We start from the raw sequence: 23,347 nt of genomic DNA, 5'->3' as shown, positions 1-23,347 counted from the left end.
AAATCTCACGTCTGCCACCGACACTTTTACGCATACACATCAGAAACAATAATTTATAGCACACGAATTTATCATATGGATTCACAAGGAAAAATGAATTCTGGAAACCGTTTCCAATCAGCACAAGAAGCAGCTTATGACACACGAATTTTCCAAATGAATTATTGACTAAAAAACTCAAACCATCCACAAAAAGAAACAAAATTTCCTTGATTTTCTTTATTGGCAAATAGTCAATAAAAATGGTTTAATATGTGAACAAACCAATTAATTTAAAATTTCAACAAGATAAATTCGTTAGGTACGTAACGAAGTTATCTGTCGAGGCGACTTGTTAAAGAGATATTCGTAAAAGCTCACGGGCAGAAAATCAGTGTCCGATACAAATAATTTATGCAAACAATTATGCGGTTACTTTGCGAGACCTTTTCGGTTCAGTGCCTCGGGTCGGCCGTAAATCATGAAGTAAATCACCTAGCACTTTTTATTTTGCTACCGTTAACCTGTGCTAGAAATAAATTTTGCAAACGAATCGCCAGATGCTTCGGTTCCAATTACGCGTGAGGGTCCGTTCGGGAAGATTTTAATTGAGGTTGTGACGACTTGATCGCAAAAATTAATTTAAGATCAGTATTAAATGGTGAACAGAAATTTTAAATTTGTTTTTCATTTGGTTACAGAATAGAAAGGGAATACGTTTATTTTTAATACCTTTATAAGTGATGCTTTTGGTTGAAATTATTGTCATTTTTGCGGATAATGTCATTTAATAGCTATTAAAGAAATTCGTTTTAATAACAGTTGTTTCAATGAATATAATGTATGCAACAAAGCTTTAGAGTTTAGATTCCCATCAGTGTGGAACTGCTTGAATTTATCCCATTTAAATGGTAAAAAGCTTATTTTGCGGCAATATTTCTAAGCAACAGCCCTCTGTAAAGTTTACTACAAATATAACTCAATATGTACTGTTATTGTTTAATACACTAATAGCCGATTTGATATGTTTAAAACAGACCTTAGAGTTAACATAATTTAAAGTCTCTCTAAAGCACATCTACAGTTAAAGTAACACCTTCAGACATTTAATGAAGTACCTTCAAAACTTTATTATTTTTATAATAGTTTTACATTTTTATAAGAAAAGGTCTGAATGTTAACGATGTCACAGATTCATAATCATATTAGGATGAAGATGAATAAGGCAATTATTACAAATTTATTTTTAAAAAATGGAAATAAAAAATAATAATTGTAAAATAAACACATTTTATTTTTTACATTAAACAAATTTATATAGTTACAGTGGTGGAAAAAAGTACAAAATATTTTTAAAAATTGGATTTTTATCCTCTGGAATATTTCATATACACATATTATATCATCTGTAGAGCAACACATTAAAAAACATAATCATTTTATTAAAAGAACGATACTTTTTAATTTAAAAATTATTAAGTATCTAAATACTTCGTACCTCCCTTTATATACGGATGTCTATTTATATAGTTTTTATCTTACTTTTTATTTCCAGAAGGGTTCATAAGTAAAGCAACCAAACCATATATTCAATACAGTTGATTTTATAATTTATTTATGTATCCGACATTGTTCTATAAGCTAAAAATGCCTGTAGGTATCTATTTAGTGATACAAATTAAACAACAAATTATAGAAAAGTTTCGGAATGGTGAACAGCAAAGTAAAATTGCAGTCGGTTCAAGTTTAAACAAATATACCATTTCGGAGACGATTTCCAATTCTAACAGAAGAAATACATTGGAAAGAGTTTTGAAAAGTGGTAGAAAACGCAAGACTTACAAAGCCGTGGACAGCAAAATAAAAATTTTTGCTGTTTGCAACCTTTTATCAGCACATCCCGCATAAATCAAAAAATAAAAAGAAACTAGTCTCTATGGTAGAAAATGAGCAAATAATCCCTTCATTTCTGTAAAAAATACAAAAAATACAACAAGAGGACATGTGAACTGGACAGATAGGCAATGGGAAATTATATTTTCCGATGAAAGTCAATTCCAATTAGTAAAATCTGATGGCATTTCATGGGTGAGAAAACCAATTAATGAAAGATATAATAGAAACTAGAACTACTGTGAAGCATGGTGGAGGAGGCGTTATGATTTGGGGATGTTTTTCTGGATTTGGTATGGATCCACTTGTTTAGGATGGATTGTTTCGTTTATAGTGATAGTCTGGAGAATCACAAAGTCCAGACCTCTTTTCAATTCAAAACCTTTGGGATGAAACTGATCGCAAAATCCATGTTTAGGAGTAGATGCTACTTTTAACCCAATTTTTTTCAAATAATAAATGAACACTAATAAACAATTATATTGTCGTATTGTTGTTATCAAGGTACACTTTTATCAAGACAAATGAAATTTTTTAAACTTGCTCTACATATGAGCAATAGTGTATAAATTATTGTTATTAACAAAATAACAATGCTTTGGTTATATACTTCTATATTTTATCTTTATTCTAGTTTATTTAGCCAACTAAAGTTTCGCATACAAATTTATTCCATTCCACGTCATTTCATGGCGAAAACAATAAAATTAACAGTAGCCGTTCAAAGCGACTGAGTGCTAAGCAAACAATATAAAACACAGACAATTATAATCTTAACAGCTCCATAATGTCTTATTGATCATTCATTGATTTGATGTACGTTCGGCGTTGTTTGTTTGACGTTAGCAAATTGTTTTTCTGCGGTTGCACACGTCAACGTACCCATACCCCGTGCGTTGATGTATCCGCACTATTAATAATATATTTCAATTATATTCACCGATGAATTAATTACAGATGCTTTATGAATTCCGCTACACCTCTTGCATACGTAGGACAATACAGCGACTGCCGCCCATTATGGAATGTGTTGACAAAAACTTTCGAATAATAAAGCGTTCAACAAGGATAATCGCGGTTCTCATGTCATTTCGTGAAAAAATTTAACAGTAATGAAAGTTTTTAAAAAGTGATCGAACTGTCGAAAAAGTTCAAGTTATAAACAACAAAATTACGGGCGACTTCATAAAATTACCGTTTTTCTTGAGGCTAACTGTATAGAAATAGGCGACATTTTTTCGAATATTGACTAATAATACAAGGTTTGATTTTTATCTTTAATGTCGCAAAAAACCATAAATAAAAAACAGTTTTTATATGTAATTATTACGAATACGTCCTACGTAAGGTAAATTATAAAAAGTTATTTTAAATTTATGATAGCATAAATTCAAGACGGAATGAAGGTGTAATTAATAAATATAATACTTATTTGTAGTTGATTTATTTAAAATAAACATGAGTAAATTTTCGATAAGTTTTAGTTAGTTTAGCATCCTTAAACTAGTATCTTTATTTTTAATCACATTTTCTATTTTTTGTCATTTTATTTCGATTATGTGATGTGCTAAAAACCTTGATATGCAGTGTGGAAAAGTTTGGAATATTTATTTACTTGTTACAAATGTTACTCAATGTTTTCCCTAATATGTTGCTAAGTCTGAACAAATCTAATTTACTCCAAGATTTTGTTTGCTTTTAATGTTTCGTGTTCGGATGCGACAGTCTAATACTTCTCAAAGATGCTCAAAAGGATTTTAATAGGGGAACTGAGACGGTCATTCATGCAGTTTTTCATTAAAAATCATCAATCTTTAAAAATTTTTGACAAGTTTGGGATTGTAGTCTTGTTGAAATAACCAAAAAAGTAGCATTTCTTCATCGGCAAATGGAATAGTATTTTCCGGTATGTCCCTATACTCAAAATGATCCACTTGAATCGAGGGTCCAACTGTGGATTCAGAAAAACCATAATGTTTCCGCTACCATGTTTAACCATAGGAATTTGGAAATTAAAATGGCATCGTTGCCCCAGTAGCAATCAACTATTTTTTGACATTCGAATTACACAGGTATTGATTTTCTTTTAAATGAAATTTTCTAAAGAATAAGAATTTCTATTATGGCCACTACTGTGTATCATAATATTTGATGTATGAAAACGGTTAAAATAAACTATGTAGTTCTCTGTATATATGAAAATATTTGATATAAAAACTGTAATTTTTTAAAGAATAAAAATTACAATAATTATGGCCACTACTGTATATAAGAAAATATTGGATATATGAAAACGACTGAAAAAACTGCAATTTCTTAAAGAATAAAAATTGCTATAATTATGGCCACTACTGTATATATATGAAAATATTTGATATATGAAAACGGTTGAATAAACTGCAATATTTTAAAGCATAAAATTACTATAATTATGGTTACTACTGTATACATGAAAACATCGGATATAAGAAAACGATTGAAAAAACTAGTCAACTTTATAAAGAATAAAAATTGTTAAAATTGTGGTCTGTACTGTATATGATAATATTTAATATATGAAAACGGTAATTTTTTGGAGAATAAAAATTGCAATAATTATGGCTGCTACTGTATATATGAAAATATTTGATGTATGAAAACGATTCAAAAAAACTATGCAATTTTTTTAAAGCATAAAAATTGCTATAATTATAGTTACTACTGTATACATGAAAATATTGGATATAAGAAAACGATTGATAAAACTATGCAATTTTTTAAAGAATAAAAATTCCCATAATTATGATCACTACTATATATGAAAATATTTGATGTTTTAGAATGAAATGCAATGAACAATTTAAAATATACTAATATGAAAAATTATTTGAAAAGAAAAAAATATGAATAGCGTATTAACAGTTTAATACTGAAAAACACTTATACTTACTACATACTACTGTTCTTTAAAATGCGTCAATAAAATTAACTGATTTTTAACAACCGAGCCCGATTTATCTTGTCTCGAACCCGAATTTTATGTAATTACTTTAAAAGGGCTGTAACGGGCCGTGGACGGAGTTAATATTAAATATTTTGATGTTATCGTGGCAACATTAAAAAATATTTGCCTAATTAAAGAATCCACTTAAAGTGGCTGTTTACGGCCCTATAAACTTATTTCGGTATTTATTGTAAATCATAAATTTTAACGTAAATTTAATTAAAACTTAAATGCCGTTGTGTCCTAATTGCGGATTAACCTCACTGGTTTGTTTGCGGAACATCTAATTGGAATGAGTTAATTGTGGATGTCTAGGATTATACAGTCACTAATTAAAAGAGCTGCTTCATTTTGAACACACCGTTTATTTTTCATACAGGAACACATCTTGTGACTAGATAATGTGGTATTACATTGCAATAAAATTTATTTACAGGCTCATAACTTACCAACAATCAGAAAAATATGAACTCATCTCACCTAGAACAATAAAACATCTATAAGTCATAATTCAAAAGAAAACTATTTTGTTTATTAAAAGTGTATATTAAGAACTAACAATGTAACTTTCATATTGGTTTCTTCCACGGCTTTTTGTTAGGGGCCAACGTAGACAAATCGCTGTTGCCTATAGATCCACAAAAATCATCATTATATAATCCATAATTAATTGTTCGGTTAAATAGGTGTACCTATATAATTAGTTAATTAAAACGTCATTTCGTAAGCGAACTTAGAAAAGCCGTAAAAGATCGCGCCTTTTGTAATGGACCAACAAAAGAAATCATTCAGCCATCATCGGATTCGTTTCGTTTCCATTGACACTTTACATGCATATCCTTACGGATTAAAGGCTTTTCATTGCACCGTCACGTGTCCACGCCTAGGCGACCGTTCTCAGGATTAAGTGAAATTGAAACACCAATTCATATTACGGGTAAATATCGTTCCGGAGACAGGAGTATCGAAGTATCCAAATTACTTTACTCATGAAAACAAAATTAAAATGGATTTTCACTTCACTTCATAATCTAATAATAAACTGTTCAATATCCATGAACCAATCAGTATGCAGCTACATCAGGTGCTTTCTTTGAGCCTCCTTAAAAGCAGTACGTCTCCCATGGGTGGACAATTCTCTTCAGCCCATTGGATAATCAATAAGAATGCATTGACAACATTTGCATGTTTAACTTTCTCTACATTTATATCATCCTTCGGCTCTGAAGAGCTCTTCCACATTTTTAATCACTCTCTTATGTTTCTTAGATGCTTATACTCAGTGAAATCAATAACAAACTCTTTCTCCCAAATTATTTTCTGGAAAAAAAAACACTTAAGGAATTCGTGACTTTTTTAAAATCTTTTAATCTTACATTTTTTGAAACATTGGTAATGAAATATTCTCGTCATCTGAATCTCGAACCACAATGATGGACAGCTTTTTCCATGATATCTTTCAAGCGTATTGAACTTAATGGCTAGAAGCTTGAAGGATGAAATAAAGTAAATATCCGCTTGTTCAAACAGGAAATACTTGTTTGGACTGTTTCTAGAGTTTATTATTATCATAATATACCAAATTGCAGACAAAATTTTCAAAATTTAGATTTAAATTTTACTGTTTTCTCTGTAAAATTTACTTTGAAATTAATTAATTACATTTAAACAAATTTGTAAATTGTATTAATATTAAAATTTCACAGCAGAAGTTTATTTTAAAATTTCTCTAATCATAATTATAACATATTTATGAGTGACCCATTACCCATCACGGCCATCAGTGTTCCTACGGTAAACGCCTAATTTACATCACTTAATGATTCACTTTATTTAAATGCAGCTAGACTAAAAAAAATTTTGAATTTTTGAGAAGTCGCCGGCGTGATTGAAGTGGGTGGGAAAATTTATCTCGGAGAACTACTTGTAATGCTGAGTAACTTGTACTACTTTCCTCTTGTCTCCGATCTGACACAATATTAGCATTAATTGATTAAATTGATGTGATGGAATTATTAGATTTAGATTTGAATGCAAAATGTGCAAATGTTTGTCACGTTTAATGTATCAAACGACAACATTACTTTTGTGTCTGTTTTTAAGCTCATTGCTCCTGTTTCATTCCTACGTAACTTTTATGCAAGTAAATTGATAAAATATTTGTCCAACTAAGTAACACCAACGCAATTACTCATCAAATCATCTAATTTGCCTTAAACAAAAAATGGATCCTGACCATTCAATTCGTATATTACCCAAACGTGAAACAGTATATAAAAATTTTATTAGGTAACGATATTTAATTCCCATAAATTATTATCATTACCGCATCTCCGTATCAATCAGCGATTCGTAAAAGAATAGCACCGACTGGAACACATAATTACCGAATGTTTTAAAGCCTCTTATAAAATTATATAATTATTTATGTTATTAAGGTGGTGATTGTGTAGTAGTTATGTTGATTTTAACGCCCGGTTCATCTTTTTTTTGTGGCCAGAACTACGTTATAATCAAGTTCGCCCGTCCTGATGGCCGATTCTTGTTCCAGATAAACGTTCCTCTATCCAATTTATTCTCTATAATAGAGGTAGATTATGTAACACCGATTAATTGCGTAAATTACACAGTAAAATTTCGGCCTGATCAATCATTAATGATGGCTTAATTGATGGCATCGTCGACGGCTATTTGTGAACCATAAAATATTAATTTCAATGTACTCTTCAGATGGCAATCAGTTTTCGAATAGAAATTCTCAAAAGATGGTAAATATGCGGGACTAGACTGCGACAGTTTCACTTTTAAATTAATTCAGACAAGTGTTTACATTCCATAATCCATATTAGCCGAGTGATGCCACATTTTCAATTTTATTGCGACTTAAACAAATGGCAGCAATAGCGAATGCTTGCACTACATGAAGATCCTTTAAAGGATGTCTAATAATTGATGTTATAAATGTACTGCAAGTTGTATCAATGTAAAATACATTTTGTAACTTTAGACTATCGTTTATTACTTTTCAAACTAAAATTTTCTCACTGATTTTAATTAAAATTAGGATTTTGTAGGTGCCATTTAAACTTGATTGATTTATTCGTAGTATAACACAACGGATAAATCACTTTGGTTGCATTTAAAATGAATTATTATAACCACTGATTGATTGATTGATTCAGATTTGAGCTGTTCATTACTTACTTTCGACATCTCCATATTTAGTGCTCGAGTGTTTACATGATGAACATGTTTATATTGCACTTTGTTAGAAGAGGCAAAGCACAAAACTATCAGTGTTGATTCTAATCACTGTGTAAATATTTACTTCAGTGGTCACTGTTTAGTACAAATTAAATAAATTACTGTCATGGGAACATCTCTAGCTTCTGTAACGTGTATCTGGACTAAGTGTTTCTGGTTTTTATAATAACGGGACTATTTCCACAATTTTGGGTGGGTTTTGGAAGTTTTTACATGGACAAGCCTAAGAAAATAATAGATTCATAAGAAAAAAAATTGCGTAGGACTAAAATTAGAGCTCTGGGCACCCTATTAACATATCACGAACCACCATTAAATAATAACAGTAATAAAGTCAATATATGTGTTACAAAGTTAAAAAAGACAATAACACTCGTGCGGCACTAAAGCAATAAATTTCGTCCGTCTTTATTACGGACAGGTGCTCAAGGAAATTGCAGTGATTTTGCCAGGATGAGAATTATGTTTTAATGCAATTCTGATCAGATGAATTTTATTGTGGTTATTTCTTCGGTAATAATTTAAAATGACCGGTTGTCCGGTTTGTTATCGATACACCGAAATATACACAAAAGCATTTTCCACTAATAATTATTATTTATTATAACGTTCCCTTAAAATTCCGATGTACACGTGAGACGTATGAATGGCAACAACCGGTAATTGCACAAATAAAATCGTATGAAACTTAACAAATTACCAAGTTTTTGATGACTAATGACAGTCTGAATTGTGAACGAAAAAATCATTAAACCGAACAGTAATTACGGCAAATTTCTTATTATATGGGCGTAAAACGTTCCGAATATTAATCTCTATAATTATAATACGAATGTAATTAGCTTTTGGTAAGACAAACATTTGTCCAGCTGGAAGTTAATGGTGCTAATTAATTATATGCGAAATATTTTCCAAGTAATATATTTATGACATTATATTCAATTAATTGAGAAGAAAACATGCCTGAAAAATGCTGTTAAGCCCATTAAAATCGATGGTTGGATATGCTGTAAAATGTCAGCGCATTTTAACGTGCAATTAAAAGATGTGTAAATATTTAATTAGAGCGAAAAAAAATATTTAGCTCAGAATGTGAAGTTGTGTGAAATTAATTTAATGTGGGCATTTCAACGATTATGATTTATTTACGTTTAGTAGGGCTCCACCTATACCTAGGCATTGAAATAGGCAACGATGGCTCAAAAATACCTCCACCGACCTCGCCATCTGACATTGGCAAAGTTTAGGCTGACATATTGGCATTTTACCTATGTTTTTTTATATGAATAATTGAATTACCAAATAAATATTTAAATATTACCATTTTTTTTTCCTTTGTAAAATGAAATTCACCTTAAAAATTCCTAGTTAATCTGAATTTTGTCTGTTTTGCATTTTCCTTCAAAATTAAAATAAATGTAAGTAATTTTTATTTTACATAATTTAGATTATTATTTTCTAAACACATTATGATAAATTAGCTCTGGCTGTTATTATTATGTTTAAACCAGACAGAGAAGAACTGATTTCAATGACCAGATATTTTTTTTAAAACATTGATGGCCGCAAACTGGAATTTGATATCTATCATTACTTCTGGAATATGTACGAAAAGTGACTTTTGGCAGATTTCCAAAAAGTGTAAGACCTCTTCTATTTATTTTACAACCTGTAAACAATTTAATATATGTGATTTTTCATATAATATTAAAAAAGACATCTCTTGAATTTTACCAGATAATATGTGCACATTTATTTCCAATTAAAACAATAAAGGAATTTATATTTTAAATGTGATTTTGATGTACTAAATATTTCTAAATTATAACTTTAAATAAATTACAATTTAATTTGTCATCTATAAAACAAAAGGGGCATAAAGGGACATAACTAATAATTTTTTCTATATGTTTTTAAATGCGAAAGTTTACACACACACACACTAAAAATTGTGATATAATTACTAAAATTCAAATAAATAATAAGTTAATTTTTAATATATTTCAAAGTCGACAAAATTAAATATCTTGAAATATAAAATAAATTAAATATCTTGAAATATAAAATAAATGAAATGTCTTAGCTAAACGTAGTTAAATATGTCACAAATTACATAATTTTGGAAAGCTTTTTTATCGACATTATGTTTTGAAAAACTTATTTTAATAAATAAATAAACAAGTAAAATTATCATTATGCCTTAAGAATAATTTATTATTTCAAAAAATATATATTTTGAGTTTTATTCGACATTTTAAAGTCAAATTCAAACATTGCTTTTCTATTTGAAAAAAGTGGACATGTTGTTATTTTACTCATTATTATAACTGCTATAATTATTATTCTATAAAATGTTACATATATTTTTTTTAATGAGGTGGACATAAATACAGCAACATTTAAAAAGGTTTTTTAATGATTAAATCTGTTTCATTTAATTTAACATTTTGTGTAGTTTTGTCCCTGTAGGACGCTTAACATAACCAAATCATTATTTTTTTTATAAATTAAATTAAAACTCGACACTAAAAACTAGTCGTCTCACTCTAATGTGATCCAGTGAGTGATCCTAAACAAATCAAAACTGAAGTTTTTTTAATAGAAACCAGTGTTATTCTTGTAGGTTTAACAATTTATTAGAGAATAAAATTAGATTAACTGATAACATAACAGACTCAACAATAATAGAAAAAAATAACCATTGAGGGTATATATATATATATATATATATATATATATATATATATATATATATAAGTATGGCCACTACTGTATATCATCTCAAAATATTTGAAAGATATATTTATTTTATTACATAAAAAATGCATACAGAAAGTTTTTTTACAGTATATCAAAAAAAATAGTTCTTAGACTTTTTGGAAATCTTCCAAGAATAATTTTTCGTGGATATTTCAGAAACAGTCAAAGATTTAAGACATTTAACACAAAATTTAACTTAGCTGGTCTGAAAATATTCATAACAGTTTAAGTCAATCAATTTGAAATTGTACCAACAATTGCTATCCAATATTTTATTAATTTAAAAAAGCCTTAAAAACTGATGAAAACTATTTAACCTCATTTTATATTATTTTTAAATACGTACATAACATACAATATGTTGGTATTTATTTATTATAAAAAATTTTAAAAAAATATTTTATGTGCATTTTATTGTTAATTTATCATATATGTATTATAGATGTGTTACTAGTTAATACAATCTGCATTTTACATAATTTGTAATGTATTACTAATTTGAAAAATAATTTTCGTTTCAATAATAGTATGAGTATATCTAGTTTATATATATAAACTAAGCAGTGATTTATTTTTTTAAAATCATCAGCCGATTGAAAATTGAAAACGTCGGCATCGGCCGATAGCGTAAAATTTACCATCTGTCTCCACCTAAATATTAGAATCTCTTAAACAAAACGAATAAAACAAACGTGAACTGAACGATATATAAAGGTTTTCCATTTTGGCCGAGGCAACAGGAAACGTACTCCGGTACTGCTGTGAAGATGGTCCCGCTAACAATAAGAGGTGTACGCCACGATAAATCCTCAAAAAGCCGCCCACGCACGATTATTACACGACGCGTTATTATTTATGGCTCGTTGGCTTTTCGAGATTTTCACCCACTTTCAATTATTATCAACAACAAAACGGAACGTATTGCAGCATGTGCGGATAAAACGTGCCCATGAAAGAATACGTACATGAATAATGCAAATATGCTAAGCGCGTACATTTTTATAGAAAAATAACGTCGGGGAGGATTAGAGAAACGGGCATCGTTAAATTACGGGAATTGATTTCGGTGTTTTCGAATACAATTGCACGAGGTGACGTGGGTGGAAGGTGAGTGATATTCCTTTTTGAATAAGTCGTACACGCGCCCGGTTTATTTTTATGGTCGAAATTTATTTGTCTTGAAACGGACAAGTGCGATAATAGTTGAGGCTGCTACCATAACATATGGACGTGTGATACTGAAATAAATTAACAGAATAACAGCGACATAATTATATGGTGAATTTACAGCTGGTTCCATTTGGGAATTCCTATTTAATATTCGGAAAAAATATGAATATTTAACATTTTTTATGGCGTCCTATTAAATTTCAATTTACTTTCGACAAATAATATTCTTCATAATTTTATTTAAATAAATGCGGAATAAAAAACGCATTTTTTAAATAATGTTTATGTTAATTGAAATAGAAATGAATTCACAAGTCATTTACACGTCAGAAAAAGTAGATTTACTGTTTATTAGTTGTAAACTGTATTTAAAAAAATACTAAGACAGTAAAAATTTAAATTCTGACTTTTATTTATTTTTGTCTATCAAAATAAACTATCGGTTAAATGTAATTAATATTTATTTCGTCAAATTATGCCAAAAAAATATTTTACAAAATAAACGTTTATAAATTAAATGTATATAAACACGTCTCTTAATATTTGCTAAAAATTGATAGGTTTGCAGATACAGATTTATTAAAATTCTACTTGATTTCCAGATTGTAGTCGTGATTTTTGTCCAAGAAATTACATTTATTTAAACTATATTCCTAATAAAATTTCAATTATTTCAGTCAAAAAAATTCAATAAAAATATAAATTGCAAAATAAACGTTTATAAATTTGATTGATACTTAATTGATTGATTGATTATAATGCAAATAGTTCTACGATTTATATGGCTAATAAAATTTAAATTATTTAAGTGAAACTGAAATTAAGTCAAAAAACATCAATAAAAATATAAATTCAGAGAATTTAAAAAAAAAAGTTTTTAAATGAAATTGATAGTTCAGCAAGGATACGTTTTTGTTATAACAGTTCTTAATTTTCAGTTTCTTGCTGTAATTGTTGTTCAAGAGATTACGATACAATATTATGATGATTTATATTCCTAACAAAATATCAATTATTTAAGTGAAACTGGAATTACCTCAAAAAACATCAGTAACAATATAAATTTAGTGAATTTTACAAAAAAATGTTTATAAATTAAATTGATAGTTCAGCAAAGAGACGTATTGGTTAAAACTGCTCTTGATTTTCAGTTTCTTGCTGTAATTTTGGTCCAAGAGATACAATACAATTAGTACGATGATTTATATTCCTAATAAAATATCAATCATTTAAGTGAAACTGAATTAAAAATATAAATTTAATGATTTAAAAAAATAATAAATGTTTATACATTAAATTGACACTTCAGCAGAGAAACGTATTTGTTAAAACTGTACTTGTTTTTCAGTTTCTTACTGTGATTTTTGTCCAAGAGATTACGATACAAATAGTACAATGATTTATATTCCTACTGGAATTTCAATTATTTAAGTGAAATTGAAATTACGTCAAAAAACTTCAATCAAAATATAAATTTTACAAAATAAACATTTATATATTAAATTGATAGTTTAGCAAGGAAACGCATTTGTTAAAACTCTTCTTGATTTTCAGTTTCTTTTTTTGTTTTTTCAAGAAATTACATATACAAATAGTACGGTAATTTACATTCCTAATAAAATATTAATTATTTAAGTGTTACTGAAATTAAGTCAAAAAATTTCAGTAAATAAATAAATTTCGTGAATTTTACAAAATAAATGTTTAAAAATTACTTTAATAGTAGGAAAATGTATTTGTTAAAAATCTACTCTATCTACCTTCTTGCTGTGATTTTTATTCAAAAGATTACGATACAAACAGTATGATGATTTATATTCTCAATAAAATTTTAATTACTTAACTGAAACTGAAAATATGCCAAAATTGATTAAACAATAAAATAAGTGAATTTTACAAAAAAACCTTTATAAGGTAAATATGTACCGACATATCTTATGTTGGTTATTATTTATTAAAAATTGATAGTCTTGCAAAGAATTGGATTAATTACACCATATTTTCAACTTGTTACTGTGATGTTTGTTGCAGAGAACGCAATACAAACACTGCCTTAATTATGTCCTCAATACAATTACAATTATTTTAATTTATTTATTTATTAAACTGAAATTACATAAACAAAAATCTGAAATTAATACATAAAATTCGTTAATTTTGCAGAATAATTATGTGAACCAAATATGTCGCAACACATGTCAAAACATTAATTTTTCGCCACCTAATATTTAATAAAAGTACACAGATTCGCATGGAAACGAATTTGTTAAAATTAAACTAGACTTTCAGCTGGTCGCTGGTATTTTTGTTGTAGAGATCACGATACGAAACACCGTCGTGATTTATATCCGCAATAAAATTACGATTATTTATGTAAAATAAAGTTGTACCGCTGCGATTTTGCTCGCTACTGTAAATGTTAAATCTGGAATTATTATTTATATAGCCAGTGCCCCGGTCGTTTGATAAATGTTCGCGCTCGCCAGTCATTACGTTCTAAATTTGGTATAAACGCTTTACGTACATTCATAAACAGGACTAACATGCGTCTGCTATTTTAAAATAACTGCCTGCCGGTTTAATTTAGGAGTCTAGCAGAGCGAACAAGCGGCATTCTTCCTTGCGGAGCGTTTCACTATTCAATTCTGGTACTGAAATAGACGAGTACATGATTTCGTGGAAGCATCCGCCGCTTGTCGCCGGCCGCACGCTGCAATTCCGAAATATTCTACACTGAAATTTTTCTGTGGGGTTTTACAGTTAATATAAAGTAGAAGACAATTTTTTTTTATCTAACTGTCTATTTAGAAAAAAACCTTTCTTGATATACCAAATATAAATAAAAAAGAAGCCATAACTTTCAATACTTCTATCTATTTATGTATCTACCATCAATTTACCAGGTCTAATTGGAACAAACACCTTCTCTTTTTTCTTGATATAATGAATAAAAAAATGAAGAATTTCAATTAATAATTAACTGAAACTGCTCAATCGGAACAAATATCTTTTCCTTTTTCATAATATAAGAACATTAAAAAGGAGAAAAATTCTAGATTTTGAAGATTCACTTTATATCTGTATTCGGCTATTTATTTAAAAGATATAGTTGGAACAAATACTATAATAAATATAAAAAAAAAATCTACATTTACAAGGATTCACTCTGTTAATAATTAGCTGTCAATATAAACAGCCCCAATTGGACATCTTTTCCTTATTCCGTATTTAAGGAATATAAAATAAGAGAAAAGTTCCTGATTTTGAAGGTTCTCTCTATATCCGTGCTTGTCTCCTCTATCTTGATTTAAAAATATAAAAAAAGAAAAATGTTACATTTCCAAGGCTTCCCTCTATCAACTATTTGCTGTCAATTTAAACCGTCCAATTGGAACAAACATCTTTTCCTTTTTCCTGATCTAAAGATTATAAAAAAGAGAAAAGTTCAAGATTTTTGAGGTTCTCTCTACATCAATTGGACAACAATTTAAAAGTTCTAATTGGAACAAACATCTTTACACCTTTCTTGATATAATAAATAAAAACAAGGAAAGGATCTCTAACATTTCAAGGCAACAATTAGCTATGAATCTAAATAGTCAAATTTGAACAAATATATTTACCACTTTTCTGATAAAACGAATATAAAATAGCAGAAAAACTCTAGTTTTTGGAGGTTTTTTCTATTAATACTTAGATCTAATTGGAATAAATACCTCTTCCTCAATCAAAATCTCAATTTCGAGATGAATCTATCAATTTACATTGTCTAATACCCTCCCCCTTTTCTTGAACTAATGAATATAAGGAGAGGATCTAGATTTTGGAGGTTTTCTCTGTTAACACTTAACTACCAAATTGAATGGTCTAATTCAAACAAATACCTTCTTTACCTCTTCTTTTTTGATCTAACTAATGTAACACTAAAGAACTTATTTTATTAAATGGGTGATGAATTCCAGTGAAGTGCAATGATATTGTTAGTCACCGTGATGTTTTGAAATTATTTCTAGAGCAATGTTATGAATTCAAGTGAACTATGTCGAAAATAGATTATAGTAGTTGTGACAGTGCTTTAACTGAAATTCATTTATTTACATATTAATAGGAGTAAAAATAATACGACCCAATTTTCGCAAAAACCCGCTTGCCAAGAACGACCGGAATGATAAAATAAACGTTGCCCGCTTTTACAGTTCGCCGTACATCATTTTCCACCTCCCTTTTTGTGTAATAGAAAATCCACATAAAAAGACAATAAAATTTTCTATTTCTCGCGTTTATCCGCAAAATGGATTAAACGAAACCAATTCCGTTTACACTTGCGATTTTTTTTATAAGATAGAGCGCATATGTCGTAACCGGCACGTTGCGAATTAACAAAACATTATTTCTCATGCAGACTCGTAAATCACGTTCCAAAGTACGACTAATACTTTTTGTTATTAATTATCACACCTCTTGTGTTGGCTGCAATAAAATTAACATAATTTATTTATGGTTTTAATGTAAATAAAAGTTATTGTCACCTGTTATATTGGCCGCCTTTGGATCTATCTGTCCCACACAAAGATATTTAATGTCGAAATTTCTATATTTAAAAAATAATTAAAATTATTTTATGATGTGACAAAATTTTATTACTGTTTTATTAATCAAGTCAATCATAAAATCTAACGTTAAATACTAATTATGTTATAGATTTGAAATACATTTACATGGGAACTGTAACATAATTATAATTATTTGTTTTTATTGTTTATTCTAATAACAATAACAGGAAAAAATAAAACTGATTTTTTTACTGTTACTTGAAAAATATTAGAGAAATTAATAAATTTATTATTTAAATATAAACCTTAACGTATAAATAATATTCTATAAATTTTTTCCAATTTTTTAATATATATATATATATATATATATATATATATATAATAATAAATTGACCGGCAAAAGACAAATTGATTTTATATTTAACCCATAAAAATTTAAAATGGTTTACATAAAAAATCTAATTAGTTTCCTCTTATTAACATCAAAACTAAGAACAAATTAAACTGATTTCATTTTTTATTTTGTAAAAAATTTGATTGAAATATAAATTAAATAAATTGTAATCTATTAGTTTATTCATATTATTATTATTAACAAATTAGGATTTTGTATTTTAATTTTCATATATGAAAGGAATTAAAGACATTACCAAATTTATTATTAAATCAAATATTAATAAATAATATTCAGTTAATTTTCTCAATATCTTAATTAAATTTAAATATTTTATTAATCAAATCAACAATAAAATCTAACGTTATATACTAATTGTACATTTACATGGAAACTCTAACTTATTACCATAATTATAATTATTGGTTTTAATTGTTTATTGTAATAACATGAAAATTATTAAAGAAATGAACAAACTGATAATTTAAATATAAATCTGAATAAATAAATAAAGCTCTACTGATGGCCTCATATTATTAACCAAACAAAATTTACTATTTATTTTTAATATTAAAATATTTAAATATTACATTAATATTTGTCCCATAAGAAATAAAAAATAAAAATGGTTTAAATGAATAATCCAATTAGTGTCCACTTATTAACATTAATCATTTCATATTTATTTTTATTGTTTACTATAATCAGTAAGATAAAAAAACTGTTTTTAGTTTGTTTTATAAAAAATAATAAAGAAATTAACAAAATTCTGACTAAAATACAAATCTAAATAAATAGTACTCTATTAATTTCTTTATATTATTATTAACAAAACAAAATTTCGTGTTTATTCTAAACTATAAACTTACTATAAAAAGGAAGAATATAAAAAATAAACAAATTTTATTTTTGATCAACGAAAATAATTAAACGAATCTTACAGTTTAAATGGAAATATAAGTAATGAATATTCAGTTAATTTTATTACTAATTGTACATTTACATGGGAACTGTAACATAATAATTATAATTATTATTTGTTTATCAGAATTACTACGACGGAAAAAAAATTATTACTGTTACATGAAAAATATTAAAGAAGTTAACAAGTAAATATAAATCTAAATGCTCATTTGTTTAACCAAACAATTTTTTTTTTCAATATTTTGTACAATAAATATAATAGAAAATATTAAACAGATTTTATATTTATATCATAAGGAAAAAAATATAAATGATTAAAATAAATAATCCCATTAGTGAGTTGGATTTAGTTTTTATTTTATAAAAAAGAAATTAACAAAAGTCTAACAGAAATATAAATCTAAGTAAGTAGTACTTGTGTTTATTCTTATTGTTTACTATAATAAGTTGGATAAAAAATTAAAGAAATAGTCAAATTTATAATTTAAATGCAAATATAAATAATCAATATTTAATTAATTTTCTTAATACTTTAATTAAATCTAAATATTTATGAAATACTTTAAAATTCTATCTATATTTAATAATTTAATTAAATTTAATATAACATATTTATTCTACAAAAGCAAAAGTAAAGTTACTGCAAAATCATTCATTTTCATAAATATAATTGAAATCAATAAAAGACCTTGTGCATAAAGTTAAAATAAAAATTAGATAGACCAATGCAACAGTGACTGCAATAAATCATTTCTTAAATATGATAATTTACTCCGCCGTATCCAATTTACTGGTTGTGGCAACATCTGTTTAATTATTTTGCAAATATACCATGGAACAATTTTTAATAGTCAATGCATGTTAAGCAAAATATTGTTTGCTTTAATTAAATTAAAAAATCGGAATAAATGTCAATAAATATTAATTGTGCAGAGGATAACTATAACTTAGAACAAATATTATTTCAAATTTTTTTAAATTTGTTCCATGACAGAAATTTTCGACCATCTGACTAATAAACGCCTAACGTGTTCCAACTGGATTGTTGTCCAATTGGATTGTTTATTTTCCTAAACAGTTTACAATAGTAAACTTAAAAGTGGGATTTTGGATGTGAATTCCATAAAATTTTATACCTGAGAATGGTTGACATAAATTCTGTCACCGATTATTAATATATTCATTTGTTGCTTGTATTAATTAATTTATTTAAATTGTTTGAAAATAGTAACAACCACATGAACGGGCCGACATGTAAAAAAAAACTCGAGGCAATTAATTAACGCGTTGCCGAGAGTCGTAATTGCATTGATAATTCATTAGTCACTAAAATGTTGGCCCATGGGGGGTTTCGAAACTTCGCGACTACACATTGTAATTATTTGAGCCGATATCTCCGGTATTAGCTGTCAAAAGGAACATATGTTTGTAATTTGAATAGAGTGGCGGCGCGAGTTCTCTTTTAACAATGTAACAGTACCACAATGCCTGTGCCCATAATTATCTGAGTCACGTGTTCATAAGTTGGTGCATTTCGCGGATACCGGACGCTGACGGACGGAATTATCGGTCCGATTGGACTTATTACACGATAGGCTACCGGAAACATTGCAAAAGAACAATGTAAATTGGCCGAGACGTTGATAAATTAGATAATTGTTGGCAGATGTATATCTGATGTTATTTTTTATAGGAAGGATGGTCGGACAGATCGTCGCGGCTGCGCGCGCACCGTCTCACGTGCATGCGCCAAGCCACACACAACATAAGCAAATCGCAAAAGAGGTTATCTCATCTCACCTTCTTCATAATACCAGTTTTCCTCTTGGAAAACGTCGTGTACCGCCTCAGTTTGTTCTCGATGTACTCCATTTTGATCTTGACACGGCCCTTGGTCTTTTTACCGTTGCTCGGCGGCGATTTCTTCGACTGCAACGCACTGTAAGTGTCCTCGGATATGTCGTTTACGCCGCAATGGGACTCCAGGCCCATGCCCTGCGACGACATGCCCCTTTCGTCGTAGCAGACGTCCGATTTTAATATGCGGCCGCCGCACGCGCTCGGCATCATCGTTTGTCGCGGGGACATCTGCAGGCTAGTGCTCGGCCGCCCCATGCTAGTGTTTGGATAGATGTCCGGCGGCGTTTCACCACTTAACACATTCATGCTGTAGCCCAGGTTGAATCGGGAATCCCTCCCGCCCGGCGGTTCCATTTCGCACCACAGTTTGACAACTAGATAAACAACGAGACACCGCGTCACACCTCGTGTACACCTCGCCTGTACACACAATCACAGCTGAGCACACAATACACAGACCCAGATGGCAACTGACCGCACCGCCCAGCGCGCCCGTGCGGCCAATGCTCGCACTATCGCATTGCGCACGCGTCCTCCCCACACCTGCGCCGCTCGCTCGGTCGCCGTCGCGCTCACGCCGAGGGTCGCGTCGTCTCGCTCGCGCGTACGTCGGCGCTCGTCGCCCAGTAACCTGACCTAAGTGGCGCGCACTTTTATTTCTCCCAAACAAATTTATTTCGAATCCGCCATGGCTAACGCGGGTACGACGGTCGGTTTTCTCCAAATCACCCCCAAAGTCCCGGTCGCCCGTCGAGCACGGAGTTTCGGTTACGTGAGGCGGCAGTAAGGAGAAACGACGCGGTGGGATGGTAAACATACGGCGTTAGGACGGCCCAATGCCATATTTAGAACCGTACGTTGCCATATAAGGTCAACTTGTCCTTAGATGGAGTTCCGAGATCCCTCCTTCTGGAGATCGGCACACGCTGTCAAAAGACGTATATTTCGTTGTGTGCGCGCGTAATTCCTACTACTGTTGAATTGTTGCCCCGTTAAAAATAATGAGATCATTTTAAAGCCCATTCGCGGGCCACTCAAAGCACCGGTCAGTACCCAATTGGATTGGGGCTGAATGGGTCCTTAATATTTTCCATGTTTATTAACTAATATACAAATTAGATACACGATTAATATTTGCAATTTTAATTGAGGGGTATAATTAATACTTCTTAAGAAGACCTCAAACTTATATATACAAAGAGGTCGCACTTGACAAAAGAGTTCTAAAAAGGAACTCAAATTGCTAAATTTTATAATTAAACAAATTTCAAAGAATAATTTTCATTTATTATAAATTCATGTTTTAGAAAATTTTACTGAGGAAATCTGCAGTAATTTATTTTTTATTTTCTTTTGACTTCTTTTAGTTATTTTTTTTCTTTACTATTAAATATATCCTCTATATATTTACACACACAAATTGGATGATTTTGACTGTTATCAGTATCTCAAACCCAATTGGAGAAAAATGAACTAATGTTCAAAAATCAAAATTTTTAAAACATTGATCGCCCTAAATCGTAATTGGTAGATATCGAAAAAGTGTAATAAATGTTTGATCCGTTTTCTTTTGACATAAGTTATAAAATTTTTTAATTTATAATTTAATATAACAAATATGTATATACTTAAAATTAGTGATAATATGTGTAACTATATTTCCAATGAAAATCATAATTATATTTAAAATGTCTAAAATATATACAAGGTGTTTCACAACTTATCCGAAAAATTTTAACACATATTCACTGTTACATTAAAGTCCATTTTAAAAAAATTGTAATAGAGCAACAGGAAACGAGATAAATAATAATTCAATCCATCTATATGTTGGAAATTGTTCCCATTGATTTAACCGCTTTTTAACCTATACAGGGTGTTTCGCAACTTGTCAACGAAATTTTAACCACATACTAAGTAGCAAGCATACTAAGTAGCAAGCATAAGTATTATAATCGATTTATCATATTTTTTTAATGGACTTCTTATGTAAACGTGAGTATGTGGTTAAAATTTGTCGGTTAAGTTGCGAAACAACCTGTATAATACACAATATAATAAATTATATTTCGCTCAAATACTTCAGATAAATTTCGATATATTTAATATTGAAACATATGAAAAATAGAGAAAAATATTATTAACGTCCATCCATATCTTAACCATTGATAACTCATTTGAAAATCAGTAACTTTCAAATTTTTTGTATTAGTGACGATGAGCATAAAATTTGGTTTGTAAAAACATAAATAAAATAAATTATCAGTCAACAATATTAATTATCTCGAAATTTAGAAACATATTTTTATATCTTAGCAAAGACAACTTATTATATCACAAATTAACAAATTTATGGAAAACTTCAAAAATGATTTGAAAAAAATAATTTTACATATGTTCTTAAAACTTTATGAAATATTTTGTAAAAAAAAAATGGTTAAAAAAAATTCTTTCCACACTTTTACGAAATCTGATGGATGTCAGTTTTTGAAGATCTTATCGATTGATGTATTAGAAAGATCGAAAATACAGTTTTCACCAATCAACCAATTTGAGACACCACATACAATAAATCTCACTAATAGAAACAGTTTCCCTTAAATCCTACATTTTTTTTTTTTTTTTTTGAAAAAATCTTCCTTATCGCTAAAAAGCAATATTTTATTTACATTTAATTCAACTCTCGAAAATCAGTGTAAATAAATCATTTAGCTGATATTTAATTTAACATTATTTTAACATAATTTTATTTATTTTTCTAATGAAAATCGTTGGATTTTTACTTTTAAGTAATCTATATACAGGGTGTCCTGAAATTAGTGTGAAAGATTTTAACAGCGTATTCCACTAACAAAACAAGTTCTAGTTTTCTTAATAAACATATGTTAAAAAATACCCTCTTATAGAGTTACACACCTTAAAAAAATGCCTCCTGATGATAGTTTTTAATTAATATTTCCGAAACGGTTATTGTTTAAATGTCAATAATATGGTAATCAAATTTTACACTTTGATCAAAAAGATAACATTCCAGAAACTGAATGCTAAAATGCTATCATATTTGTATGTTAAAAATCAAATTATTTTATGCGAAAATCATAATATTCGATGTTTTTTAGCTTTACTCTTGTTCCATATCGCTAGTGGTCATAAAATTTATTTTAAAATTCTCTAAAGGGGCATTTTTTAACATATGTTTATAAATTATGTGTAGAATAAAAAATAATGCTAAATTATATTAAATCAGTATCTACTATAGGAAGACTAAACCTAACAAGACTAGCACAAATACTAAAATCAGAGAAATGTCTAAAACCTAGACTTAAATCAAGACTAGGATAGTATTCTTATAAATAATCTAAATTAACAAATCGCAGGGATAAACAGAAATAAAATGCTCCTAAATAGGATAAGATTTAAGGCAATTAATAATTTCAGCATTTGTATTCAAGTTAAATTAAAATGTAAATTTTAACAAAAAACATTCTATTATTTTTCATTATCAAATTAAAAAATTGAACTTTGTACATTTATTATTTATTTTATTAAATATGATGCAGATCA

The 23,347-nt window shown here is 28.7% G+C and overlaps 1 protein-coding gene across 1 annotated transcript in view; it reads right to left on the bottom strand.

The window, feature by feature from the left end:
* LOC109599480 (serum response factor homolog) overlaps positions 1-20,240 on the bottom strand; it is an 81,116-nt gene extending 60,876 nt beyond the window's left edge. The window contains exon 1 of the mRNA XM_020015484.2: positions 19,724-20,240. Within this exon, the coding sequence (XP_019871043.1) occupies positions 19,724-20,137 (414 nt within the window). The 5' untranslated portion in view covers positions 20,138-20,240. The remainder of the gene's footprint in view (positions 1-19,723) is intronic.
* Positions 20,241-23,347: the final 3,107 nt, after the last annotated feature.

The sequence above is a fragment of the Aethina tumida genome, chromosome 3 (genome assembly GCF_024364675.1).
Source record: "Aethina tumida isolate Nest 87 chromosome 3, icAetTumi1.1, whole genome shotgun sequence".
Lineage (NCBI taxonomy): Eukaryota > Metazoa > Arthropoda > Insecta > Coleoptera > Nitidulidae > Aethina > Aethina tumida.
The sequence above is the reverse complement of the archived record's forward strand: the minus strand, read 5'-3'. Positions and strand labels throughout refer to the sequence as shown.